The sequence below is a fragment of the Schistocerca americana genome, chromosome 1 (genome assembly GCF_021461395.2).
Source record: "Schistocerca americana isolate TAMUIC-IGC-003095 chromosome 1, iqSchAmer2.1, whole genome shotgun sequence".
NCBI classification, from domain to species: domain Eukaryota; kingdom Metazoa; phylum Arthropoda; class Insecta; order Orthoptera; family Acrididae; genus Schistocerca; species Schistocerca americana.
The window spans coordinates 960,639,309-960,662,779 of NC_060119.1; the positions used below are offsets into that span (position 1 = coordinate 960,639,309).

Consider the following 23,471-nt stretch of genomic DNA (forward strand, 5'->3'; position numbering starts at 1 on the left):
TGAAAACGTCTCACGATGGTGGAATGGTCATATTTCATCACATTTACCAGTTCTCGAGCACGCTGGTGTCGATCATTGTCGACTGATACGTTTAAACGATATGTAACAAACACTGAATATCTTCCTAATCGTGGAAAGTCGCTAGTATCAAAACGATCCTCCTTAAAATGAGAAAATCATTTTCTTGTCGCACTTCGTCAAATGGCATTATTCCCATACACGGCGCAAATATTTCTGCGCGCCCCCGCTGCTGTCACCTCCATACTGAAGCTGAAGATGTGTCGCAAGTATTCCGATTACTGCACTTGGCACTCCATGTTCTAGTGTCCACAGTTCCATTCACTATTTCCAAATGACTATATGTAAACTCAAATGGCATCAGTGATCTGCAAAGGAACAATGATAACCGTTAAATAATCCCATAGGAACCGGAATACCAACATTAGAAACAAAAACGCTACGAACTGAAGCACCGACCTAATACAATGATTTGCGATTTCGAATCGGAGAGGATCAATCAAACAATTTCGTACTGCATAAGGATCTGATAAATGAGACATAGGTGTTGCCAGGTAAAACTCAAAAGTAGAACGGATTACATGTGATAAGGTAGGTAGATTTCAGGGATCATTTCGCTATCTCGGCAGGGGAGGATGTTAAAAGTTCCTTACTGGGAATGTTTGGACAGGGTCAAATAAGATAATATGCTGAAATGGTGCAGTAGCATGGCACCTTTTTACATGAGGATGACAAAATGTAGTCTTCGAATTGAAGTTTGTAAGATCTGCGACGGAGTAGAAGGTCCTCCCTATAATACTTACTATCTGTGGAAACATACGAAACACCAATAAAAGCCATTTTCTTCTCACTAATATCGTTCCGTAAGGTTACAGCATTATCACATTTATCGCCGTCGTCGTTATTTCAATCGGTAAGATATCTTTATGTTGATGCCCCGCCATTGCTGTAGTCATGAGTCTCTACACTGCAGTTGATGCGCTATACCAAACAAAGGTGCTTCAGTTTAGTATGCTCGACGCCATACTTCCGTAGCTCTCCATTCACATGAACATACGTAAAGTTTTAAGGCACGTTGCCATTTAGATACTGGTCCAGTTACCGAACGTTATCTTAGACTCACCTTGTATTTATGCTTGATAGTACCATCTGACTGAGTAGACGTTCAGATCTGCAGCGAACCTTCTACAGTCGGCAAAACATTTTCTGCTCGCATAAGGAGGACTTGACTATTATTAGGTACAAAAATGATGACGCGTTTAATGTTCATGCTGCTCCTGTGGCAAACCTGTATGGGAGGAAGATTAGGGCTTAAATTCCCATCGAGAACCAGGTAACCTGAGACTCAGAAAACTTGATGATTGTCATGATTTATGCCTTGTGCGTCGTATATTGTTAATTTTCAGCAATGTGATTTTGTAATAATGTAAAGAACTAACACCTAAAAGTAGGTTATAAAAACCCAAAAGTTACAAATTCAATGCCACTGCTTGCTCGTTGGATATGTGTGACAGAGTGGTCACCCACATGATTGAAATCATTTTCTTTGGAACAACGTTTCATTGTATTTACCAAAGAGCAGAATATTTTTGGTACATTCCCTTATATTTGTAGAAGGGTATTAAGTAATACTGTCCTCGTTAAGCGTTGTGAGACGGTCCGAAATCGACGTCTTGGCGTAGGAAGCCATCTTATGGAGAATTTGAAATACGATCTCCAAGTTACTACAGACGTCCTTTCGTCAGACATCAGAAACTTAAGAAAGGATTTTTCGTGTAGGATAAAAGTACAAATTTCAAGAAAACTCATGTAGAAAACTTATATACCACCGAAAGCTATGCTCTTTCAATTTCACATTACCCAAAAGAAGCTGCAGGTTAAATTTCACAGTTAAGCTACTGGTACAGAACCAAAAACACTTCTGACTTCGTATTCAGAATCTAGAACTCATCATATTTTGCATCTTCGTTTGCAAAAAAATGGCTCTGAGCACTATGCGACTTAACTTCTGAGGTCATCAGTCGCCTAGAACTTAGAACGAATTAAACCTAACTAACCTAAGGACATCACACACATCCATGCCCGAGGCAGGATTCGAACCTGCGACCGTAGCGGTCACGCGGTTTCAGACTGAAGCGCCTTTAACCGCACGGCCGCTCTTCGTTTGCATGTTAGGTGATTTTGTTACTATGAGTTCCTCGCGCTAGCTGATTGGCATATCTCTTTAGTTCGAATCAGCCAGCTAGACTGTGAAAAGAGGAATTTCACCGAGACCACACAGTTTTTCCCACCATCGATAGACAGTCTGGGTAAAGCATAATCCCGTCTGATTTCCGGAAGGGCTGAACAAAACTGTAACAAAAGTATCTAATAAATTTGCTATTGAAATTCTGAATGCAAGTTGAAGTATTGTTAAGATTATCAGTTCATACTTTCATGCAAATGCCGAGAAAATGGAGTGTAAAATACGGCCATGGAACACATGCATCAGACACAGGGCGCAGCCCGACAGCAGTGATTGCGGATTCAAATTTATGTACTCCTCCTTGTTACAAAGTGGAACCGTTCTTCCAGATGGAAATCCTGAAGTTGGTAACTTACGTGGCTCACAGAATTCTGATTTTCTTCACAGCTAACTGTCCAGCTTCTCTTTTGAGAGCTCTCCTTTTCTCCCTCTACATAGTGAATAAATTTCTACGTTTAGTTGATTCTATTACTCAAGAAATAATTGATACTGGACAAGTCTCTACACGTATATACCGTCCACCCTTAATATAATTCATAACCTATGCATTTACAAAATATTCTTGTACGTTTTTTGTTGTAGGATTATCTGATGATTGAATATAGCAAAAAAGTAAAAGTCAAAACTTCACACCAAGCGCGGACCTCTCCTTTCCCAATATATTAGTTTTGACGATATCACTCCGCTCGAGAGAATGAGGCGTATGCAGGATGTAATGACAGTGACTGAAAGTAACGAAAAAGTCTTAATCTCGTACAAGAATACGTAAGACGACATTTTAGCAATATCTTCTACTTTTTCGAGAGTTACAACCATTTCAAAAATATGTTTCCAATTGTTGGGAGTGATTTAGGGATTCATTCGTAGTATTGAAAATATTATAATCATCCTGAGGGTGGAGATGCATTCTGATAACTATTTACCTTTTTACGTAACCCACCGAGAAGACAATCTGTGTTGTTTCATACTGTGGGCATCTGCCTTTTAAAGTAAATACCTTTCTCTGCTGGTGAAAGTTACAGGTAGAGGTGTTGTTCTCTTCGTATCGCACAGATAGGTTCACTATAAGATCCCCGTTGGGCTTTGTTCCAACTCATGTAGTAACGTATATTCTTTTTTTAAAGCACAGAGTTAATAATATGACGTGTAGTAGTTTACTATATTTTCAGTACATGCGATGAGTGCAGATGTGACATTTCCGATATATTACATACATCAAATTTCATGAACTTATTCTAACGATCCTGTGGAAATACTCTTTTGGAAATTCAAACATGAAAGTTTTATTTAAATGCAATATAGTGGCACACCTTGTAATACTAGTATTATTCTAACGTAGTGTCTTAGGCTTACGAATTCAAGTGAAAATACTCTTCAATCAAATTGTAGAAAGTGCGAAATGGAAAATTACCAAGTGTAATTTTGAAAACTCAAATGCAACCCGTATAATAGCTCTAATATACCAGTTTAGAGTGGTTTAAAATTGATTAACAACACAAAATATTTTGCACGTTTTCAAAATCAAAAGATTGAAATTGACGCAACGTCTCGCGACAGATTAATACGATTATCACTTATTATTTAAAGTGGTATGTTCCAGTTTGAACGAGGTTCGTTTTACCGTCTTTTTCCCTCGCTGTTTTATTCCTGGGATCTAAAAAAAAAGGAAATAGAAATATGGTATCTCGTCTGATTAGTACCATCTGCACTTGTTAATAGTACTGGTATATGCAAGCCTAACCACATACCCTCTGTCTCTTTCTCTTACGAAGCACGTAAAATTTAAACTATTATTAATAAGAAGGTTGTTCAATAAGTAATACAACATTTTTTTTTCTGAAAGCAAGTTGGTATAATTCAGGATTCCGATATAACGTATTATTTCCCACTCTTTCGGTTAAATTGGTTAAAGTGGCTCTGAGCACTATGGGACTAAACATCTGAAGTCATCAGCCCCCTAGAACTTAGAACTACTTAAACTTAACTAACCTAAGGACATCACACACATCCATGCCCGAGGCAGGATGCGAACCTGCGACCGTAGCGGTCGCGCGGCTCCAGAGTTTAGAACCGCTCGGCCACTTCCGCCGGCACTCTTTCGGTTACAAAATCCTATTTTTTTCAATAGTCTCCGCTCAATGTGATGGCCTTATCCTATGTTACTGTGAAGGCCTGTATGCCCGTGTGGTACCACTCTCCTTGTCCACGTCGGAACCAATCCCTTGATTCATCAATAAACACCCCATAATCCGCGCCTCCCGCTGAGTGCATCCCCCATCGGGCCAAATTGTTGGAAGCCGGAAGGTGAGGGATCTTTGATGTAGGGTAGTTTGGAATCGGCTGTCCTATCAAGTTTGGTGAGCTCCTCTCGGTTGCGTAAACTTATGTGCTGCCTTGCGTTGTCATGGAGAAGGCAAAAAGTTGTGGCGATGAAAACGCTGAAGTAGTTTCTTCAGTTTCCTGAAGGTAGTTCAGTGCAGAGAAGACATAAAAGAGAATAACCCTTTAAGAGTCCCAGAAAACCATCGCCATGACTTTACTTGCCGTTTTGTTTCCGAGTGGAAGTCATGAACCCATGTTTCGTCGCCTTTGTCGTATTTGACGAAAAATTGTCATGCTCAGCCTTGTAACTCGCAAGTAATTCCGCACAGAATGTCCTTCACTGCTCTTTATGGTCTTTTATTAGGCCGCGAGGAACTCAGCGGTTACACACATCTGTTTACCACAAGTGGTGGGTAAGTGCGTTAGCGTTATCAACAGATATGTCCAGCTGTGCAGCGAGGTGTTTGATTGTGATCCGTCGATGATATCGAATGAGACTGTCCGCCCAACTCACCGTGCTTTTGTTCACAGCCAGGTCTCTCTAGACATTCTGCAAGCTCCTGTTAATATCTGCGATGCTCTGATTTTCCACTAAAAGAAACTCTGTGACAGCTCTCTGTTTGGAACGCACCTCCGTTGCAGGTACCATCTGAAGGCTATGTATAGTGCAGCCACCTATGGCAATTTCATGAAACTACACAAGGCTGAAGCCCCTAGAACAAATTTCGCGTGTTTTTTTTCCGAAAATAGCCGAGAAACAAATATGTTGCATTACTTACTGAACGCCCCTCGTAATTTGCGATCCACAATGAACTTTTGCGTAAGTGGTACCGTAATTTGAGACGTCTACTCAAAATCCGTTGACATGTAACAGGCTCTGCATAATTGCTTAATACAAATGTGCCCACTCACACGACTCCTTTTGTATTTGTATTGATTGTAAGTCCTTGAAATATCGGTAGAGATTATTCTGGCTCCTTGTATTTCATCCACACCGTATACTAATTTTTGAGAAAAGATAAATAATGACAGTTAATAACAGTTGATAAACTGCCATGCGGCGGTGTATACATGTACTAATTAGGTGGCGCTATGGTAAACATGCGATTCTAGAGTCGCACATTTCCGTCCTACAGTCTGTATTTAATTTTCCCGTAGTTTCCCTAAATTGACCATGACAGATGCCTCCATTATTTCTTTGAAAGTGGGTACAGCTGGTTTCATTGCACATTACCCTCATTCCGAATTTGTGCTTCGTCTCCAATGATCTCGTTATCGAGCAAACGTTGAATCCTTATCTTTCTTCCTCCTTTCGTTTATTTGTATAATACATGTTGTACGGAATAGCAGAAAAGAAGAATCATTGTCATATCAAGGTGCAACAGAAATTTTGATGTAGCTTTGCTTGAGTAATCAGATGAGTAAACGTGAATCGAGAAATTGTCTCCTTCATTGGGAAGGTCAGTCTTACCTAGAATGTAATCTTTCATTGCCGGAAATGTTATAATTATTGTTATTGCGTGACATACGTTGCTATAGAAGCTAGTACATTTTTTTATAAATAGAACGTTTTGTTTGGCCTGGTATTGACATTTTGAGATGGGTGTTGTGGTACTGAGTTACTGGTGACAATGGAACCAATAGCAGTGTAACATCTGAAGATAGTACTGGCGTTTGTCAAGAGAATTCGTTCTACCCAACAAATATTAATACCTGAACAAATAGATACGTCGAACATAACGTCTTCATTCGATCTAAGAATGATAATCAACAGTCCTACGCTCTTTTCCCTACCTTCGAAGTGGGAAGATGATTAAGAATCTTACTCATATTTAGGAGATTTGGGTTTCATACGCTAATCCCACCGTCTAAATCTAAACTTCTGTACACTATTCCCTCTTCACCGAATCAATATACCATGAAGGATAGCTTGAAAAGTCATGGGCTATTTTATGTCGCGGTATTTATCTATTTGTGTCTCTTTCTCTTAACATATAGGCAACAATAAACGCTAATAAGTAAAACCATTGGATCCCACCTCTAATTTCCTTGCTGGTTACATCATTGTAGAGCAAATTCTTCCTTCAGCAGGCTTCGAATTTTATAATACACTCATTTTCAGAAAAAAAACAGAACACTTTGAACGACTAGAGAACGTTCGTATTCACAGGACATATACATTGTTCTGCAAGAATGACTAGCATCTGGACCATGCCTCTCCGCGGGTTCAAGTTAAACACTGATATCGTGGCGCATCGCTACTGACCGGTAAAATGCGCCTGCGGCTCTCGTTGTCGCTACGAGCAGAAGGTAATGGATCGGTGTGACTTGATCAGACGTCCAGGATGACTCTTAGACGTGTGCGCGAACCGTACCGTAAATCACTGAGTTTGAAAGAAGGCGGATTATTAGTATCAGAAAATGTGGTGATTAATCCGGGAAAGGGCTGTTCGTGTGGGGGGTGTGCAGAATGGTACACGGAAGGCCGTAGAACACGACGAGATGGGTCAGGACGCACCGTGCAGACCAACCCGCGAGATAAGCGTCACCTCATCCGAAAAGACAGATCCGTGTCCTTCTCGCCTCTGGAACAACAGTGGAACAGTCGAACACATAATACACTGTCAGGGGTATCGGTTCCGTACCCGTCGTCCACTTCTCTGCCTGCCCTTGGCGATTGTGCAGACGCATGCTAGACGCCAGTGGTGTATGGAACGATGTGACTGGGGTCAGGATTCAGGTTCTGTTTGTTTGAGAATGATGGCCGCATCTTGGTTCGCCTCAGACAGGGGGAGCGGCATCACAGTGACTCAGTTCACACACGACTCATAGCACCAAATGAAGGCCTTGTGGTTTGGGGTATGACGGTTGGTGCGTGTGCAGAATACTGTGAGAAGTGTGTCCTACGTGAATGACATCCTGCGACCTATAGTCATACCTTTTCTGCACAGCACCAAAGATCCTACTTTTAAGCAAGACAATGCACGACCGCATGTCACTGCACGAACGTGTGCCTTCTTGGTGTCACAGAATGTCAGCCTTTTTCCTGTCCCGCCAGAGACTCGTCGCCAGTCGAAAATGTGTGGGATACGGTGAAACGGATGCAGCGCTGTGACCCAATGCCAACAACTATTGATTAACTATGGAACCAGGTGAAAGCAGGAAGGATGGATATAACACAGGAACCCATATGGGCCTTATGGGCATCAGTGCCATCACGCATGAAACAAGTTGTCATTGGTTCATGACGGACTCTGTGCCTACTAGGCAACAGGACACGTGCTGAACCAAGGTGACTTAAACGCTAATAATTTCTGCAGCAGATACGACTGTACATATCCTGTGAATTTGGAAGCCCTACCTCTAGTAGTTAAAGGTCTTTTGGTTTTTCTGAACATGAGTGTGTATCACTGCATACCCCAAAGGTGGAATGAAGACCTAATTTAGATGTGACAGGAGATACGTATAACGTTGCAACATGATGTCATCTCTGGAATGATTTCAGGTAAGCTTATTAAACTAAACTGACATAAGTTACAAGCGAATTGGTATGTTTTACACACTCTAGGGAAAAAAAAAAACAGTACGCCCTTTTAAAGGTTTCCCATCAGCTCAAGATTTATTGATACAAGGGTACATATGGAGTACATGAAATGATTACATTTACAGATTAATAGCATAAATACCAGGTATCGACCCATGCTGAAACACCTGTATTAGTACGTGGTGTAGACTTCACTGGTGGTAACGCAAGCACTGATTCTGGGTTCCAGTCGATCATACAGATGGCGAATATTGTCCTGAGATACGTTATGCCACATCTGCTCAACCTGTTCACATAATTCTGTATGGGTTGTTGGCTGACGAATCGCATGAGTCACTTCGCGTCCCATCATAGCTCAAGCTTCCTCGATTGGAAACAAGTAGGAGATGATACTGACCAGGGAAGTTGCTGCACATCTTGCAGAGCACATTGAGTGGCATTAACCTGCTGGAAGAACACGTCACCTTCCTCTTGCAAGAACGGTAAAAGAACGGTACTAACAACAATCTGCACGTACCGAGCTCTGATTACCGTTCCCTCCAGACACACCAAAAGTGAACGAGATTGTAGCTTGTTGCACCCCGGACCATGAGGTGGAGCTAGTGTGTCTGGGACGAATGCATTCTACGAGACAGCGCTCACCAGATCTACATCGTATGCGCTAACGACCAGTACTTCCACGCAGGCAGAATCTGTTTTTATCGCTGAAGACCATGGCACACCATTTCATCTTCCAAGTGAGCCTCTGACGGCAACAGTCGATGCTGTTGCGTGAGTGGAAGAGGGCTAGAGGTGCGCGTGCACGTAGACCCACTCCTAATAACCGGTTCGTAACAGTTCGTTTTGACACGTCTGCGCTCACAAGTCCTCTTATATGAAAAGTGATAGCTGTGGCTCCCCCCGCAACACAATGATTATGGCGGACATATGTCCTGTGTGGACGTTCGGGACCTCGTCTATGGTTGTGAGACTGTCCAACTGACTACAGATCCAGCGTCGTTGCACAACTGACGCAGTACGTCCAACCTGTCTGGTAATGCTTTGAAATGACCATCCCACCATTCGGTAGACCACAATTGGACCATTTTAAAACTCGCCCAGTTGGCTGTAGGAAGCACGAGTGCGTCTCCGTAGCATGGTTGCGTGCTTGCTTCACACGTTTACACCACACTGAGCCTTCTGGCTGTGAGCACTCCCTATTAAAGGGTAGACTCAGATGGCGCTCTGGTAGCTATGCCACTAAGCTGTCTGATGACGGACAAAGTTGAAACTATTATCAGTGCGTCAACTGTCCCCGAGGTGGCATAAGCCGTCCGTCATCGGATCCAAATCGACGTCGTCTTTTCAGGTGCCCTAAATTTTTCCGCAGTGTATTAATGATAATAAAGACGTACCGGTACTACAGATGATTATTATAATTGTCCATGAGTCTGTGTTTAATTGAACTTGCTGAAGGACGTTAGCAGGAATATTTTACTTTGAGGGCGATTTGCGTGTACTGGTCGATATCAGACGCTTCGGTAATCTAGATTGAACCAGAATATTTCAGTATAAATATTCAGCACCACTGATATTTCTGAACCTTACTTTAAATTAAACCGGCGGTTGCCGTTATTGCTTTAATAACAGACTCGTCACATTTCACTCTCTTCTGGCGCTCTTCATATCGTGATGTTTGGAGTATAAGCTTTATCGTGCCTAACCCAAATGCATAATTATACAGGTTAGGTCACCTGCGTTAATGGAAATGTCTGTCAAATGTAATAACCCTCAGTTATCTTCCATCCCTTCAGTGCCGTCCATAAACAGTAGCACATACGAGTTATCTTCTACGATTTCAGAGAGATATTTCACATAACTCTTACCAGATGACGTAAGTCTTGCGGTAGCCTTTTTATCCCTTCATATCAAGGCTCTATAGTCGACATCATTGCATTTCTTAATATATCATTATTCTGCTTCTTGTAACCAGTAATTGCTGGACTCTTCTAACTGATTGAAATTCAACTCCTCCTTCGGCCATTAAGATTTTATGATTGCCCTAAGTCGGTTAAGGCGAATTCTGTTTTTTGTGGAAACGATACTCTTATGTCTTCGTCATTGTCGTCCTGTCGGAGCTTGTGGTCCGTTTCTAATGACCTCTTAGTTGACGGGATGACGAACATTGTTCTCGTTTCCTTTTTATGATGGTATGTGAAACGAAAGAGAGCATAGCAACATATGGCAGAGGAACTTGTACAGTCGCTAAGTTCTTAAGTTGTACCACACAACACCAGAACAACCAGTGAATGTACGATTCAAAGATGATTCCGAAAGCCCTGTAAAATAGCAGAAGCTGTCGTACTAAAATAGAGACAAGATAAAAATGCAAGCTTCCTCACACCGTAACGGCCTATCTGCGGAATTACGAATGGGGTGTGATACTGGAAGTATTACTCACAAGTTCATTAAAAGGAGGTCGAGTACTGACAGAACGAAATAGTGCCTTGTTTCATTCCAGAAAAGGGGAATTTTACAGAGATCGAAATTAAACACCCGATGAAACATATTGTGTGATACGATCGCAAACTTTGTGGTGGTTGCAATATAAGACGCTTTTGGGAAATATAGCAGACGAGAAATTCAGTTATTCCCTTTCTCATGAAACGTGTGTGGGTGTCCTCTGGTGGAGGTTAGTGTGTCGGGGTGAGTCAAAAGCAGCGCGTTGCCAGTAGAAGCCTTTATTTATTACCCCAAGAATGTATACTGGATTCTTCTGTTTACGTCAGGCGGGCACTCGGTGGTAGACATGCTGATGCTGATGCTGCTGATGATAATGATGGTGGTAGGTATGCGTAGGGGCACGACATCGCGGACTTTATTGATCATACTAAACTTTTATGAGGCGAGTATGGGAAATGTTGCAGAATTATTAAAACCTGAACTGCAAATAGAAACAAAAAGAATGCCCTAAACACACACACACACACACACACACACACACACACACACACACAGATATAATATATGAGGCAACAACTCCGCAACGCATTATAATCTGCAGCCTAAATCCTGAGGCCAGAGTCCAACACAGTCCACAAAATCTTAAAAGTTTGTTCACATTCGTCTCGTCAACAGATAAAATACAGGACAGCTTGTGTCCTCACAATACAAAAATCCCTCAGTTTAAACGTGGAGTGCAATGATTTGCATGTGTGAGGAGGAAGGCATGCGTTAGAGTAGGATGCTCAGTTTGTAGGCGGGTGAGGGCCACTTCATACTGCATGAGTGACAGGCATGGTGAACGCCTCGACCGGATAATTGGCTCCACCAGCAACAACTTATTGTCCCTCAGTGACAGCTACTCCTCTTCCACAACTGCATAGGTCTCAGACGTAACAGAGAAACGAAACCCTACAGGGCAATGGAACATTTTGTCTTGGTATGGTCCCTGCAGGCGGCTTGACCTGCTTGTTTATTCCCCAAAATTCCCACATCTCCCGGTACTCAACAGGACGATACCTGCTTCAGCCCTCTGGTGAAAGAAGTGCACTTAGAAATTTGTTCGCCAGAGAATTTTCCCTGCAGAGTACATATTCTGCGATGCTTGCAGGCCGTTAAGGGAGTTGGAGCAGATGAACTGTTTGCCCTGCAGACTCGTTATCTATTCCACTGCCTAATGAATCGTACGCAACTCACTGATGAATGCAGTACATTCACAGGGAAGGCGAATTCTGAAGGCATAGTTGGTGAAGACTACTGAAGAGCCAGTGGAGACCCCTTATTTGCATCTGTCAGTGCACACAACTTCAGAACTGTGATGCCTGTCTAAAACTTTTAATTCGAAGACTGAAACCTTAACTCTGGAGCGCAATCCTTTTCATAATTCATCAAGTATAAAATAGTTTCGGGGCCTCTGTAAGAGCCGAGATGGAGATTGTTTTAGCTTTGGTTCAAACCTTTAAAATCAGTCACACCGATCTCTATAAGGAAATCCATTGTGCGAATCTCATAGGGTATCGTCATTCGTTTTCAATTATGACTAAGCCTTAGGCATCAGTAGCCAGAAAATTCCTTCGTTGTGCACCACGTCCAACATTTTTAAGTAAGAGGGCCTTGCAGGACCACACTGTGGACCAATAATCAAGTTAAGATCGCATCAACGACTTCTGAAACAGGAACAGGCACGTTCGGTCTGCTCCCCATGGATTGTGGCTAAGACATTTTAAAACACCACGTGCCTTAGGGGCTGTCTTTTCATGTCCTTAAGGTGATAATCATGTGAGTTTCGCCAAGAACACAAAATTAGCTGAAACATCGTGTACTAACAGCACGAGAAAAACCACCAACACCCTACCTCTTTTTAAAATAGACGGATATCCCTTCAGCATACTGAAATACCAGTTTCTGAATATGTCTATAACCTTTAAAATAACTCTGCTTATACCACATCGAAATACGTCATTCCACATTCGTCTGTTCAGGCGTTACATATGACATACATTCACTGAGGTGGTAAAACTCATGGGATACCTCCTTAAACTGTGTCGGACCTCCTGTTGCCCGATGTAATGCAGCAGCGCGACGTGTGGCGGACTCAACATATCGCTGGAAATTCTCTGCAGAACTACTGAGCCTTGCTGCCTCCTTAGCCGACCGTAGCTCTGAAAGTGTTGCCCATACGTGATTTTGGCACGAAGGTGCCGCTTGGTTATGATCCATAAATATTCGATGGGATTCTTTTTGACGGCTTCCACTTGCCGTCTTTGTTTGGACACACGAACTCTATTAATGGCCGAAAAGTGTCTCCAAGTAACTGAACACACCTTTTTCAGTCAGTGATCATTTCAGATGGACCAGAGGACCCACTCCATTCCATGTGGACACAGTCAACACCGTTGTGCAGCCACCGCCAGATTGCACAATGCTTTGTTGACAACTTGGGTCCGTGGCTCCACTGGGTCTGCACCACACTCGAACCCTACAATCAGTTCTCACCTACTGAAACTAGGACTCATCTGATGAGGCCACGGTTTCCCAGTTGCGTCGAGTCCAACATATATGGTGACGAACCCAGGAGAGGCGCTGCAGGCGATTTGCTGTTAGGAAAGGCAATTGCGTCGGTGTTTGCTGCCTTAACCCTTTAACGGCTGATGTCGCGGCACTGTCCTACCGGATACATTTGTTGCACCTCTCACATTGATTTCTGCGGTTATTTCACGCAGTGTTGTTTGTCTTTTAGCACTGACAACAATACGCAAACGCCGCTGCTCTCGTCGTTAAGTGAAAGTCGTCGCGTTGCCCGTGGCGAGGCGTAATGTCTGAAATTTAGTATTCCCGACGCGTTATTGGTACTGGGGATCCCGGAATGTTGAATTACCTAACTTTTACGAATTAGAATGTCCCATGTTGCTAGCTTTAAAAGCCATTCATCGTTCAAAGACTGTTAATTCTCATGAAGTCGGAAATTTTTTCACATGAATCACCAAAGTACAAATGACAGCTGCACCAATGCTTTGCTCTTTTATACTTAGTGTACACGATACTACCGCTATCTGTAAATGTGATTGTCACTATCCCATGCTTTTGTCATGTCAGTGTATAATCAGTACGGTTGTGGTGAAGTGAGAAACGACTCTCCTAATAGAGACAATTGTGCGATGTAGTCGCAACCGTTAGTAGCAAAATGCTTGCAGAATACCGATGTGTCGGCACTAGTAACTGCAAAAGGATGTAGTTACTAGGAATGTAGGCATGCGCTATACAGCAGAATATAGGGCAGAACGCACGATTAGACGTACCACCTCACAAATGTGTCACTCCTTGGTACAGTATGTCCGTGCACTTTGGAATGTCTACAAAGAATGGTGATCCATTCGCTGTCATGTGATCACGGTGTGAGAAAATTGCTCGTATAGAGATTCTCTCTCACTGCGAACGGACAGGAGTTTTACATTTTGTCAGGGACAATCCTTTTCATATCCGACTGAGTCTGTTCCTGTCTGAGAATACAGTCGCATCTCACCCAAGCGAACACTACGAGAATGAAGTGCATTCAGTGGACTTCATATAGTTGGAGAGGTGGGGGATAGATAGGAGGGACGGAAGAGGGGAGGGGAGGGGGCGTATTACGTCGCAAAAAGCCTTTGCTCTCAACAGCACATAAAGCTGTAGGTCTTCAACGGACCGAACAACGCAGAAGCCGGGCAGTGGCTGAATGGAAGCGTGTAGTGTTGTCGCTGTTTTGCTTCTTTTCAGATGATGAAAGGCGACGGGCACACTGGCAGCCGTGTGAGGCATTTAACCCGCAGAGTGGGGATCATGCAGCTCAGGTGGGAGATGGTTGTGTTGCTTTGGGCACGTATTTCGCACCATGACTTAAGCTCTCTCATTCATTTTGCTATTAACACGAACCTGGATATTTATTTCAACATTATTGGTGATCACATGTTGCCCTTTCCTCTTAATCTTCATGACGAATAAGCCGTAGACACTGCAAAAAATGGTTCAAATGGCTCTGAGCACTATGGGACTTAACAGCTATGGTCATCAGTCCCCTAGAACTTAGAACTACTTAAACCTAACTAACCTAAGGACATCACACAACACCCAGTCATCACGAGGCAGAGAAAATCCCTGACCCCGCCGGTAATTGAACCCGGGGAACCTGGGCGCGGGAAGCGAGAACGCTACCGCACGACCACGAGCTGCGGACGTAGACACTGCAAAGAATACAGTTTTGTTCACAGGGGTCCGCTAATACGTTCTTATTGGTTATCATGCAGGCAACTTACGCACCTCGACTGCTGAACGAAATCAACTTACCTTAACTCCATAGAATATGTCTGGGACTATTTTGAACAGTGAGTGGAACCTAGCATCAGAGCAATTTGATCATTCTGTAGAATGAAATCAGCTTTACGGGGTTCAGCTGGATGTGGCATACCCGGACAAATTTGTGGACTCTCTTCCTTGCCGAATTAAAGCACTTATCACGGCTATAAGAAGTGTTTATACGGTATTAGCGCGATGTCTTCTGGCGGTGATTTTGCCTAGTATGATTACATGTGCAATGGATTTATATTACTAACTCTTTGAATTCTCACGCTATCCGTGTGCGAGCCGCTTTTATGATTTAGTAATATCTTATTTTCTAGTGTTTTTTACGGTTTCAGTTGTTGCGAGACGTATCCTACGTCGTGAAATTTGACATAATTTTTTTCTAAAATGGAAACGTAGTCATATAAAAGGACTTTCTTTCGCACAGTATGCCAAAGGTATTCGAAGTCGGAAGAATGCAGAGTCTGGCCTCGCTTTATATGGGGCACAGAGCGCATGGTTTGGCCTTCTTATAATGCGACCAAACCATATGAGTGCCTGGTGATACGAGTAGAACTGTACGGAGTGTAATGGGGCGAAGATATTCGGCTACTCAGAAACCGGTAACGAAGACATAACAACAAGCTGTGACTATCGGTATTACGTGAAGCATTAAAATTTATGCCGTTTGTCAACACTGAACTGCATAAATTGTTAATAAGAGCTACAAAAAGTTATATACACAGTAATACAGAAAGAATCGTTTCATATTTGTAGCTTCTCTTGTTGTTCTGATGTGTTAACAGAATCCTGTTCGGCACAACTCACTGCATTCGCTGTTCGGCAATGTTTAGTTTAACTGTAGTGTGGTAACATAAATTTCTGGAACACGCCGCGTGGGGTTGAACGAGAGATATATCTTAGTTTGTTCTGCAGTTATCTTACAAACTATTTTCCTGATGTGGTCATTACCCAAAGTAATTTCAGACACCTCGTTCTTGCTGTGGTGTACTATTTATTTATGTCCCGACTTTTATACGAGTACTGAGGGCATACTGAGTGGATTTTTCAATAGTCATATAGTTTTGTTTTTAATTATGCTTCTCGATTCGAAACAATACACACTATAGTTTTTACATGAACAAAATTTTACTTACAATTACTTCTGCGTCCTACCAAAATCAGCGGTTCCTTCTGTTTCGTTGAAGATTAAGTATTGACTTCCACTGCACTTACGAAATACCGGCACGCATTCGCATTGGTACTTTTTGAATCTGTAGTTTTCATACTTCGTCTTTCGTTCGTATTGTGAAACTGTTCACTAGAGTTTACTATTTGGGCGTAACAGCATTGGTTAGCAACATTAATTGGGACAGTCTGAGTTAAAGTGACGAAACTCCATGTTTGGCAGCTGCTCAACAGAAATTACAACCGTATTGTAAAAACTTGTTAAGTGTCGTTACACAGTTCAACAGAGTTGTTAGTTACGTTTTCGTCTTCCATCCCTCACAAGTACACTACATTTGCTTCCAGAGCTACAGTGGGTAAAGTTAACATTACAAAAAACAAATACTAAAAAAAAAAAGGTTGCATGGCGCGAGATTCGATCCGGCGATCTTCGGATTACGAACCCGAGCGCTTACCGCTGCGCCACGACGCTGTTGTAAACTATTAATCGTAGAGAGTATTTCACCGCAACGGTTTCTTTTAACTGTCGATTTTCTCGACAACGGCTGAGAAGTGCATCTTGGTGCTTTGCCACATTACACCTCTGGCCATGAGCTTTTATTATGCGCAGTATGAATCGAATCTGAATTTCACAATTGGCGGCCTCCCCTTGTAAGTACAGGAATATGATACTCTTATTAGGCGCAGACTGAAACTTGACTGCAGACTAATGCAGACTGACTAATCGGAGGTCTGTACACTCGTTGTAATACCTCGCGCGTTCAGGTATCACTGCGCGAGTGTGATCCGCGAGGAGAAAAGGTTCTACATTAGCAGCAATCTCATTGGCTGCGAGACATATTAATACGCGGATCGGCGGAAGCAGAATTTGGTCCGTCTTTATGGCAGCGCCATCTCGTAGAGCGGAGACGGACGAGCGCTGCGCCTGCGCTGTTGTGCTTAGCGGGGCGCGCTCTAGTGGGAAAGTTGTGTACGCGCTGACTACACGGAACTATGTACACAATACTAAGTATATCAAAATGCAGCAGGAGAAAGGCGTTAGCGGGAATGAGGCTTTAGGAGCTGCTGGTGTGTAGCGGCTGCCCTCTGTTGGTCAGTGTCGACGGCGCCGTCGCCGCCCGCGCCGCTGCTGCCACCCCCGGCGTGGCTGGTGGTGGTGGTGGTGGCGGCCGTGCTGCTGCTGTGCGCTGCCGCCGGCGTCGCCGTGGCCAGAGCCCGCGGCTGCCGGCTGCGGGGGCGGCGCCGCGGCGCCCAGGGCGACAGCACCGGCAGCAGCTCCCCAAGCGGCAAGACGCCGCCCCCCATCCAGGAGGACAACCCCGACGTCGTGCCGCCCCGCAAAGACGGTGAGTCCAGGGCAGGTCTAGGCCAACTCCTCCTTTTGGTACGCTGCACTCCAATGCTTTCTTTTTCACAGTATGCATGGACACTACGAAACTAGTCAAGGCCAAATATCCTTATTAGTCCAGATAGTAACTACGAAGGTGTTTCACTCTCAGGACATTTCTAATCTCTCTACCAGAAGATTTTCATTAGCATTCAAAAATTATACGTAAACAAGAGAGAAGTAGTGTTTTCGAAAAAAAGAGGCAAATTCCAGTCACAAGAAATGTGACGTACACGTATGGTTGGTTGCCTGGTTTGAGGGAGAAAGGGACCAAACTACAGGGTAATCAGTCCCTTGTTCCAGGCGCAAGCAAGGCTCAGGATAAAACAACGTTTGGGGAAGTAAAAGGAGGAAAAGGAATGCAGAACCACACCTACAACGAAAACGAATGGTACGAACAAAAAACGGGGAAAACATATATCATAAGGAAAAATCGAAGACTGTATTGAAACCATATAGCAGATGGTCTGGGCTTGCTGATTACAAGAATAGCTCTGCAACACATTAAAATGTGTACCCCAAAAAGACAAGGCGAGATGAACACATGAATGGGAAAGACAGACACCAAGACAAACAAATCCAAAGAACAGAGTGTTAAAATGGAGGGAGCGTGGAGCCCTCAGAGAGAAGGCCAAACACCCACCCCTAAATGGTACCCCCTCACGAATAATCTGCCGTTGAGGCATTGTCACCCAACAACGAAGGCAGGGTGCTGGGAAGGTTAAAGTTCGCCGCAGAGAGGCTAAAATTTGGCAGCCGAGCAAGATGAACACGACAGTTAGAAGGGAGCCACAGCAACACTGAGGTGGGTCTTTGCGATGGGTAAGGTAACCATGTGTTAGCCACGTATGGCCAATGCGGAGCTGGCAGGCGACAACAGATTCCCTGCGAGTGGCTCGCATGGATGATTGCCACACATTCGTCGTCTCCTTAATAGCACAGAGTTTATTTGGTGTACTCACAGTACGCCATTCAGTATCTCAGATAGCGAAAACTTTGCGGCGGAAGACTGCTTGGAAATTGGTCTCTAGTAGGCCAACCTCCAGAGATGGTTAACTGGTGGCCTGTTTAGCTAGACGGTCAGCAAGTTCATTGCCCGGCATCCCGACATGGCCTGGGTTTCAAATGATGGTCACTAAGCGTCTACTGATGCAGAGGGCGTAAAGAGACTTCTGGATTAACAGTACCAAGTGATGCTTAGGAAAGCACTGGTCGAGAACTTGTAGGCTGCTTAAGGAGTCACTGCAAATGACGAAGGACTCACCAGAGTCGGAGTGGATGTGATCAAGGGCGCGATAGTTGGCAACCAACTCTGTAGTGAAAATGCTGCAGCCATCCAGCAAGGAGCGTTGTTCAGTATAGCCAACGTGAGCGTAAACGTAGTCAACAAGACTGTCGACCAGTAATTCATCTGCATAGATTATTTCTGAGCTCTCAAACTGGTCAAAAAGAGAGATGAAATGCTGATCGAGGGCCTCACGTGGAAGTGGGCATTTGGGGCCTTGCAATAGGTCCAGTCGAAGCTGTGGCTGAGGTATGGACCATGGAAGTGTACAGAAGTGTGCCTAAAGGAAAGCTGGTGTGGGGGAAGTGCCGAGTTCATGAAGAAGTGCCCAGATATAGATGGTGAATGGAAGCCCATTCCGAGCCCACTACTGCGGGAGATGGACCACCGTGTTGGGGAAAAGGTCAGATCCCTGCAGGACCCCATTCTCTTGAGTATGGGAAGCAACGATGAGAACTCTGAAAGTGCGGCGTCACAAAAAGTGTTGTATAAAAATCGTGAGTGGACCCCAAAGACCCCACTCATGCGGAGTAGCAAGGAAGTGGTATAGTATGCCTTCGTGAGATCGAAAGAGTCGGCAATAAGGTTTGTTGCCGAGAAAAGGCGGATCGAATGACAGACTCCAGGTACACCAAGTAGTCGATGGTGGAGCGTCCTTGGCGAAAACCACCCTGAGACAAGCCAGAAGGTCCTGAGACTCAATACGCCAACGCAACCGCCAGCTCACCATACGTTCAAGCAGCTTGCACAGAACGTGTGAGGCTGATGGGACGATAGCTTTAGGACTGGAAAGATTACACTTTCCTGCCATTGCGATGGGAATTCGCCATTGCTCCAAATGCAGTTGAAGACATTAGGGAGGTGGTTGGGAATCTGCTGACAGATGTCTTAGCATTTGCGAATGGATGAGATCTGGTCGAGAGGATGTGTCCAGTCGACAAGGGCACTGAGAAATTCCCACTTACTGAAGGGAGCATTATAAGGCTCAGGGTGGCGTTGAACAAAAGAGAGGTGTTGTCGCTCCACCCTCTATTTGACGAGACGAAAGGTGGGGTGGTAATTCTCCGACACAGAGATGCGAGCGTAATGCTCAACGAGATGCTCGGCAATTACGTCGGGATCGGCAGATACAGCTCCATTTTTGGAAATTCCAGGTACACATGCTGGGGTCTGATAGCCGTAAAGTTGGCAGAGCTTGGTTCAAACCTAGGAGAAGGTTCGTGTGCCAACGATAGAGACATAGCGTTCCCAATACTCCTGCTTCTTTCGTTTGATGATGAGGCGAACCTGCGCTTGGAGCCGTTTGATGGCAATAAGGTTCTCCAGGGAGGGTGGCGCTTACGACATTGGAGGACCTACCTACAATCTCTAATGGCCGCATCGATTTATGGCGACCACCAAGGCATTGGCATCCGCCAGTGGCAACCAGAGGAACGAGGGATTACTGATTCGGCTGTGGTAACATTGGAATTAGTGCCATCATGTGTCACTTCATCGATGCATGAAATGGATACTCTGTGTTAGTAGCGGATGTGAAAGTGTTCCAGTCAGCCTTGGGAAGGACCCACCTGGGCAAGTGTCGAGACAAGGGACGCTGCAGTATGGACAGGAAGAGTGGAAAGTGGTCACTACAAGTCGTCATGTGCTCTCCATTGGATAGATGGTAGAAGACCAGGACTGCAACCGAGCGAGGTGGCGCAGTGGTTAGAACACTGGTCTCGCATTCGGGAGGACAACGGTTCAATCCCGTCCCCAGCTATCCTGATTTAGGTTTTCTGTGATTTCCCTAAATAGTTTCAGGGAAATTCCGGGATGGTTCCTTTAAAAGGGCACGGCCAATTTCCTTCCCCATCCTTCCCTCACCCAAGCTTGTGCTCCGTCTCTAATGATCACGTTGTCGATGGGACGTTAAAAAAACACTAACCTAACCTAACCAGGACTGCAAACCTAGAGATCAATGGCCGAGGCTTTCCCCTCTCGCCACTCCTTAGGACTTTGGTCCGAGGGCTTCTCAGAAGTAGCTTCAGGGACAGAGGAAGACCGTGAAGCCCTTTGACCAGCAGCCAGGGGCTCTTTCAACCACTGGCTGATGTCCACTGTGGGGACCATGGGAGGTGGAGTCCCAGGGACCCCTTCAACATAAGAGGAGCTGGAGAATGCCATAACTTCTTTGGCTGGGGGGAGGGGACCGATGTCCCCGGCATTTGGGAGGGGGGGGTGGGGCGTGAGGTGATAGTCCCAAAGTAGAAGCCTTGGGAGAAACAGAAGAAGACATGCCCCCAGCTAACTGGACGGGGGAGGCAGATGGGTGGCCCTGAGGGCCGACTGGAGCAACCTTAGGGGATGGGTGTAACGGCGTCATCGATGGAGACGCCATCGTGGCGGCAGCATAAGAAGGTAGCATGGAAACAGGGTTTAGTCTTTCATATTTGAGTTTAGCCACGCGATAAGATAGCCTATCCAGGGCTTGTATTCCATAATTTTGCGCTCCATTTGGAGTACTGGGCAGTCTGGTCAGCAGAGGGAGTGAAGCTGTCCACAGTTCACACAGGTGGAAGGCACTGCACATGGAGTACTTGGATGCAGCAATCGTCCACAGTCTCTACATTTTGCCCCTGAAGGTCACTGGAAGGACATATTCCCGAATTTCCAGCACTTGAAGCACCACATAGGATTTTACGTCACATCAGTACACCATCACTTTGACCTTTTAGGTAATGAATCACCCTCAAAGGCCTAGATGAAGGCGGTGGTGGCAACCCAATTGCCTTTGGAGCCCCTGTAAACGCGCCAGAAGAAAGGGACACCCCACCGTCCTAAATTGGCACGAAGCTCGTCATTGGACTGTAACAGGAGGTCGCGATGAAAAATAATTCCTTGGACGGTATTGACGCTTTTGTGGGGAGCGACTGAAACAGGACTATCACCCAGCTTTTCACAGGCGACAAACGTCTGGGACTGGGTTTGGGATGCCGCCTGAATCAAAATCGACCCATTGCGCATTTTGGACAGCGCTTCACGTCACCAAAATTATCTTCTAGGTGCTCAGCAAAAAACAGAGGCTTTGTTTGCAGGAAGGAGTACCGATCAGTTCTGCTGCAAACTAAGTAATGTGGTGAACAGGGATCCTGTCGCTGTGAAGCCCTACGTTCCTCCCAAGGTGTTGCTATGGAGGGGAACAACTTAGGGTCATACCTGTCAGCGTTGTAATGAACCACCAAATGGGTACATGACAGCCCCACCACAACGAACTGGCTACCGTGCTCGATATGGAGGGCAGAGGAATCCAACAGCGTCATTGCGGGCGAAAGAGGACAGGAGACAACGGAAGCAAATGAAATACCCCGGAAAATGTCCTCACCCAAATAGTTGAATTGCAGGTGGAGAGGCAAAACCATGACAAGAGATTCAGGAGATCGAACTTAAGGGCACTATAGATAACTTGTGCATCACGTAAGACGTCCTTCCCCATATGGTACGCACTTCTGTGGCATTTCGAAAGCGGCAGGTCAAACCATAGAATAGTACCTGAACATACACGGCCGACATATGTGAGACTCCTTTTAGTCGCTTCTTACGACAGGCAGGAATACCTCGGGCGTATTCTAAGCCCCGAACCCTTAGGGGGGAGGTGGGCATAGGTATTTACAACATATGTAATTAAAGATGTTGAGAAACTGAAACGGCACATTATAAAATAATACCATAAAAATAGCTTCAACAGCGAGCAATAGAGGATATGAAATGAAGTCGCTGTCGCTAATGGAGGACACCACTCATGCAGATACCTAAATAGTTCGCAGTATTTGCATATGGATTGCATTTTACTCTGTTTACACAGATAACCGGTTTTGGCTTTGTAGCCATCTTCACATTGACAAGAGGAAAATAATAATAAAGGTAGTTCGCATTTTGTTAAACGTGTACGTCAAGGTATTACGTTCCCATAGAAAAGTAATGGAGTGACAAAGATGAGATCTTATCGTTGACCGATTTAACTAACGATGTACGCCATACATAAATTACGGTACACAAGTAGAAATCTTGGCGGTGGTGGAGGGGATAATGTCGTTTTAAAAGCAAATATCTTCTGAAAGTAATTAACGTGATAAAGTTTAGTCAAAAGCGAGGTTCATACAGCGTTAAATCAAGTTAGTAAAGAGACGTAAAAATGTTGTGCATTTGTTAGCTTATGAACGAAAAGGGGCGTGACATAACTGCATATAAAAATAAACTAATATCTCACAGCTAGCGCCAGTAAAATGAGCCTGAAAGTATAAAGAATAAGAACTAAAATTAATGCAGACGAAACGCATGTATTATGAGTAAGTGCTTCGTGAAAGAGAAGTCAGCAGTTGTCGGATTGTTCAAGAAGTCCACCATCACACTGTAGGGCAGTTGTGCAGGCCGCCATCAGTTTTCTGTGTGCTCCGAACCATCGGATCGCTGGGCTCTGTGCATTCCTTCGTCACTGGCAAAGTCTTTACAGAATGATGTCGGATGCTTGTGATGGGAACTGTCACAAGGTATCATCAGTGTGTACACTCTTATAGCAAATCATCCCAACAATTGAAGTGTCGACAGTATAACGAAATTCACGTTGTTGGTTAAGTATACCCTGGACATTAGCTTTCAGATTACCACAGATCTCCATTTCTTCCACTGCATTAAGTAGGGCCCCTCT

General features: G+C 44.5%; 1 protein-coding gene across 1 annotated transcript in view; it reads left to right on the forward strand.

The window, feature by feature from the left end:
* The first annotated feature begins 9,997 nt into the window (after positions 1-9,997).
* Positions 9,998-23,471, forward strand: part of LOC124595562 — a 124,908-nt gene continuing 111,434 nt past the window's right edge. The window contains exons 1-2 of the mRNA XM_047134349.1: positions 9,998-10,002; positions 17,328-17,461. Of these exons, the coding sequence (XP_046990305.1) occupies positions 9,998-10,002; positions 17,328-17,461 (139 nt within the window). The remainder of the gene's footprint in view (positions 10,003-17,327; positions 17,462-23,471) is intronic.